At 40.0% G+C, this 6,399-nt stretch overlaps 1 protein-coding gene across 4 annotated transcripts in view; it reads right to left on the bottom strand.

Annotated features, from left to right (window-relative positions):
* Positions 1 to 261: 261 nt before the first annotated feature.
* chchd6b (coiled-coil-helix-coiled-coil-helix domain containing 6b) overlaps positions 262 to 6,399 on the bottom strand; it is a 49,871-nt gene continuing 43,733 nt past the window's right edge. For all 4 annotated transcript variants that reach the window (XM_083528401.1, XM_083528402.1, XM_083528404.1 and 1 more), the window contains one exon: positions 262 to 650. In XM_083528401.1, the coding sequence (XP_083384527.1) occupies positions 624 to 650 (27 nt within the window). In that variant the 3' untranslated portion in view covers positions 262 to 623. The remainder of the gene's footprint in view (positions 651 to 6,399) is intronic.

Raw genomic sequence — 6,399 nt, 5'->3', positions numbered from 1 at the left:
CAGAAGATAATTGGTTTTGGAGATGAGCTGTATAGAGAGAGAGAGGCAAGAAAAGTGCACAGCATGATCACACAAAACACTGTATGTGTGTGCAAATGCGTGTTATCGCTCTTCTTAGAATAAACGTAACAGTAATTGTCACATATATTAAATATATAGCAACATAAACATTAGGTATCTGACAAAATCTGCAGTCTGAATGTTTATTGAGAAACAAGATAGAGTCACTAAAATAGCAGAGGCTGAACGCTCAGACTGGAGTGATTGGTGGGGCAGATGTTTTATTGTGTGAGATATATGCCACTGTCAAGACAACTATATCAAATATAGCAAAATCAAAATCTCTGCAAACACGTGTACACACACACACACACACGCGCGTTTCACAACGAGAGAGGGAATTCTGTCACACGCGCACACATTTCTTTTAACATATATTGATATACAAAGGAATTGTTTGAAGGAATGCACACTCTTACTCTCATACGTGCACGTTAAAAACTATACTGTTGGATTCGAGTGGCGAGTTATGCAAGTTATCCCTTTTTTTTTTCCCCCCGCTCTCCTCTTCTTCCTCTTCCACTTCCTCTTCCTCATGCACGCCGTCTTTATAGCGTTCCTCTTCACGATCCGTGGTTGACCATTATGTTCTGTATGGGGAAGAGAGACAGAAAGTGTGAGAAAGAGAGACCGCGAATAAGAGAAAAAGAAGCCAGCTGTTTACATGCATCACTCGCTCTCGATGCATTCTTTTCTATAGCCTTTCGCTCAGAGACCTCATCTCTTTAAATAGCTATTGGATTCTACGCGAGGGGATTCACACCCACGCGCGCAATTTCTACGCTTGTAAACGTATTAAACTGCGCCGGTCTTAAATTCTTGATTCTGACTGGTCAGAAGGTGCTCATTTTCTATAATAGCACGGCTCCGTTGTGACGGCCGCAGGGCAAATCACAGGTTTGTAAGAATGTGCTCGCTATCGTTTCTATAGTAACAGCTAGTTCAGAGGGACTTGTATGGTGGACACTCCGCATGGAGCCTAATAATAAGTGGCTCTGAAAATGTGTTGTTTTTTTAACAACAAAAAAAAACAACAACATATAATTGTTTATATAGTGCAGTATTTTATTTATTTATTTTTTACAAGGAGACATTTATTTAACATTTTGGAAAAGACTTTCTAGTGGCAGAACATTGTAACCAGGGTACGGCTGTTTGTTTTTTGCTTGAAGTTTTTCAATATGTAAACATAAAATATAAAAAAAGACTGGTGTAGGCCATTTGCTATTCTTGATGAAACGAAAAATGTATCAATAAATGAATGAAATTCCCAATAAGCCCCTCCCCCTTTTGCACATTGTTCATTAATTTCTGATAACCGAATGCCTCTATATTTTATTACTTATTAAAGAAACACTGTCCTTGTATAATATAGTATGCGTGATGTATGAACTAGAATGGTGAAGTATGTTTTTCTATGAAAAGAATGTATCCAGCACTATAGGACATGGAGAGACAACATGATGCTGCAGTGAGCTGAGAGTTGCAGTTAAAGCCCTGGGGTAGCCAGTTTGATCTTGACTTTGTGTTAAAGTCTGTGCTAAGTTTGGCAAGTTCTCCCCGTTTACTATCCTCCGGGTTCTCCAGTTTGCAAAGATGCCAGTAGGTGATCTGGCTACACTACTGAGTGTGTGAGTGTGTGGCTAAAACTATTCAAACACCTGACCATCCGATCACATCCCTATCCCATTTTAACAATACTGGCTATAAGCATATAGAAAGCTATACCCATTCAACTACAGGAGCAGTCATGAGGTGGTGTTTAGTGAGGTGATGGTGTGGTGTCCAAATACTTTTGGACGCAATGTATTACCAGTAAGTTTAAAAGAACAAAAAAAGGTGAATAGGTTGGTTTATTGTTGTCAATAATAACTACAGGGTGAAAACCTAAAGCTACATCCAGAATGAATGTCTCCAAATAACAGAAGCCACAAGGTAATTTGTTTCAGAATCAAATTTGTTCTCAACTAAATGCTACATAATTGATTGATTAAATATACATTTTTGCTCCTTTTTATAAAACTAACAATAACAAAAAAAAGGTCCCTGTTTTCTCTCCAATTTGGTCACCTGCCAGCTCTCCATTATAAAATGACAGCTACCAACTGAGGAGGGTGAAGGCTGACACGTGCTTCCTCTGAGACGCGTCAAATCAGCCAACCGCATCTTTTTGAAGTGCTCTTCATGTTGCGTCACAGGGTAGCGTAATAGACTCGGATGAAAGCGCTATCCAGCCTCTTCGGCATATGTGATTGGCTAGTGTCACTTTGATTGGCAGGGAAAAGAGAGAGAATGGTATATCTCTCCTACCCAGAGAGCACAAACAATGTCTTGGCTGCTGGCTTTAAATAGCTGATTTACACCCAGTATAGTCCCATCCATATAGTCCACTTACATGCATGTTTTTTGGAGATGGAAGGAAATTGTAAAATCTGTGGGGGAAAAAACAACAGAAATCTCCACATGGAGAGAATTTTACATTTTCCCTTCACTTGAACTAGGAGACTCAAACCTGTACCTGCATGACAATGCCCCTTTTGCAGAAATCCAACTCCATGAAGAAATGGTTTAAATGGGTTGGACTGGAAGATCTTGAGTGACCTGAGATTAAGCTCTGACCTCAACACCTTTGTGATGAATTGGAACTCTGACTGCACCCCAAGACTTTTCAAATCTCCACAAGCACACTCCAAAATCTAGTGGAACATCTTCCCAGAAGGGTGGAGGTTATCCTAACTGCAAATGGGGACAAAACGGGGAATTGGGTTTTCAGAAAGCAGATACGAATAGGACAGGCGTCCACAAACCTGCATGAAGTGGCGATGCCACGGTGATTCTAAGCAGCAGGTTTGTTCCATATAAACTTTATTGATTACATTCTTTACACACGCTAATCCAGCAGGAATCGCGTGCCATCTTTTCTCAGCGTCATCTATTTTCATGACAACTATTTTTTTGTAATGGAGCACTGAGAAATGGTTCCAGACTAAGGTACCTTGTCAGAGAAAATAGCTAGAAGTGAAAGGGAAGGGAAGATACACTCTTGATTAAACGTATACTAATGGGAATTGGTGCTTTATCACATTTAGTGTGATAACCAAAATGTGATTTCTTTGAAGAGAAACCCCCCCCCCAAAAAAAACAGTAACACATCTAATCCTGCTGCCTGAGAGCAGTGTATGTGTATGTGTGTGTATGTGTGTGTGTGTGTGTGTGTGTGTGTGTGTGTGTGTGTGTGTGTGTGTGTGTTACTTATTGCCTGTCTAGAGGCTCTCTGCAGTAGCTACGGAGATGTCGAAGGCACGTTATCAGTAAGCAGCGCTGTGCTCGCATGTCATCCGTTCAGTGGGAGGGGTAATAATGCTGTGTTATAACGACACTGATCAAGCACTCCAATGGAGCGAGTGTGTGTGTGTGTGTGTGTGTGTGTGTGTGTGAGAGTGTGTGTTTGTCAGGAGGAGACAAAAAGTGAAAGACTGCAGGCACACTGTGAAAAAGACAGAAAATGCAAGCAGGTGTGTGTATTTTATTGTCTTCCTCATATCAGTGCCACTTTACCAGCCACCACCTCATCAGATTATTCTAAAAAAAATTTTTTTTTCCCCACCTTTCTCCTGCTGCAAGAAACCCTTCCCTCCTTCTGCATTGCTCAGTGGTGTGGTCCAGGTATTGGGATATTAAGGGCCAAAACCACAAGTGTCTATAGGACAAATCTGCATTTGCAGAACATCCGATACGTTCCTTAATGCAAATTTAATGACCACGTAATGACTATGCATCAGCTTCATAGTTGCCCTTTAGTTCCTAACACTTCAGAGATTTATTTCAAACACCTACAGCGCTAAAACGATTATTTCAGTCAAAATGAGTTCCGTGTAATTCATTATATCTGAAGGAATTGAAGGGAATACAAGACCTCTGTGAATAACCACATGACAGATTGGCTTCACAGTAGAACCCAGAAACGGTCATACCGAGGAAATTATCATATATTGTGCCTTAACAGGGTTTAAATTGCATCTAAACCTTTTTTGAATATAGCCGGACCATTCGCAAGGAAAGGTGCATCAACTTAATGCTTTTAAAGCTGCAATAATCATGTGGCTGAAAAGCTATAATCCTGCAATCAAACAGCCATTAAAAACGAGTTTAATGATTAAAGCGTCATCTACGGAAATAAAACACGAGAGGACAAATGAAACATTTAAAATGTTTGCTATAATATACAAAACAGACCGCCCAAAAAATTCCCATTACATTTACAATTGTTCAGTAATGTAGATTTTCTTTGCGTATGCCCACAGATGCCAATCTCACATAAACGTCCAAGCGCTGCTGGTTTACATTTATGGAAAACCGATGACAAAACAACTACATGGTGAAAGAGCAGCTGCTAAGCATAAAAAGAGATACATTTACCAGCAATGCAGCTGAACATTGCAGAGCATCAAATAGCACAAACACATACTAACTCCAACTCCTCGTCCTGTTAGATGGAATTTTTTTGCCCTAACAAGCAAACAGAATTACGATTTCAGACAGAAAAACAGCTTCTTTTGAATGACTTTCTTCCGAAACATTGATAAATAACCGGGTTGATATCATACGATATAATGATATAATACAAAGCCGAACAATAGAGGTAGTGATACCTTTCTTTGTACGTACATTTACACAAGGTCAGGAGAAGCTTGTTGAATACGAGCGTTTCAAATCTTTTCTGAAAGGTTACTTATCAGTAGTTAAGCATCAATATTGTATATCATATCCCCTAGCCCTAGACTCAACCATAGAGTCACAGCTGTTCATTCTGCTGTTTTTTTTTCCCTTAAAATATGTCCAAGTTCCTCTCTCTCTTGCTCCTTTTCTCCTCTCTAAAGTTCAGGCTCCTGTCTTTCGGATTCATGTGCGGTCTTTAACTGGTGTCATTGCGGTATAATGTCACTGGAACCGAATGAAGACGTCTACCTGACAGACAACTAGTCAACCGATTTGCTCCACATGTGCCTATGTGTCCCAACAAGCCTGCTCATTTTTAAAGGCCATTCCCACAATGCAAAGCAAACGGAGAATGCAAAAAAAAAAAAAAGAAGAACCCTGCAGTCAGAGAAGCAGAGAGGGCAAGAGTGAATGAGAGGGAGATCAAAAGACAGACAGCGGCAGACTGATAAAAGAAAGATGAACAAGTGAACAAAAATAAGGGACACTTTATTCGATTGACATTTCTTTTTGGTCCCGGGTTTTAAAATTAAACCGAGCACAACGGCAGCATCCTGGTATAAAACTGCACTATAGCAGCTCAGAGTGGAAAAGGCACAATGAAATACCCTTAAGACAAGGCAGGCACGGGGACGGGTGACAGCCCAGAAGAGATAATACAGTGAGATAATGTCACAGACTGTGTGCCTCATATGGACAGACTTAACATTTCCACAGCTTATAAAGAGGATGGCTTAAACAATGCCTGTCAGCCTCGCTAAATATATGAGTAAAATCACTAGGCAGGCACCCACACATATGCATGAAATATATGCCCAATATGCCAAGGGAAATGTCACGCACACATTACATTTCAATGTTTATGCTTCTGCTTGTCTTTTTTAGCACTGCTTCTCTTTTTATTGTGCTCACTCACTTAATGACACCTCTTCCTCTGTTTCCAAAAGGGGGGGTGGGGGGGGGGGGTATCTCAATAACAATAATGCCTGTGTGTCCGTAACTAGTCTCTTTTTGGCACCATTATTAGACCAGACTGAGTTGCAGAAGGGCAGCCAGTCTCTCTTTACTAATATCCAATGCTTCTTTAGTTGTTTAAGGGCTACTACTTTGGATGAAACCGCTAATGTCCTCTGACTCAATATAAAGGAGCATAGATTCTGCTTCACAGAGTCAGGATGTACAAAGATACTAAGAGTACAAACATAGTCTTAAATGACAAAATAAGAATAATGTACATATGTTTAAGCCTCTAAAGTACTCCTTAATGAACAAGTAGTTAGGAGTGCTCCAGAGGTGGCTCAGACTATTATTGGTAATAAGAGGACCTTCTGAGCTCGGTACTACAATTGATTGATAATGTAAAACTTAAAGACTTTCCTGGTTATGACAAATTGCTCATTTTTAATTACAGATTTAATTAGTAATGAAAAATCTCAGGCTATAAAAAAACATTAATACCGGCTGATTGAGGCAGAACTCTATTGGACGCTACATGTGGTCATCTAGCTGTTCTGTTCATTTTCTCTAATGAACAAGAAGAGCAAAAGCTCACCCCAAAATGGGTTTCCTGCTAACATTCAGAAGTCACTTCAATAGCAACACACGTGCTCCTGTTCAACA

This window comes from Silurus aristotelis (assembly GCF_946808225.1).
Source record: "Silurus aristotelis genome assembly, chromosome: 2".
In the NCBI taxonomy this organism is placed as follows: domain Eukaryota; kingdom Metazoa; phylum Chordata; class Actinopteri; order Siluriformes; family Siluridae; genus Silurus; species Silurus aristotelis.
This window is presented reverse-complemented; position numbering and strand designations above follow the sequence as displayed.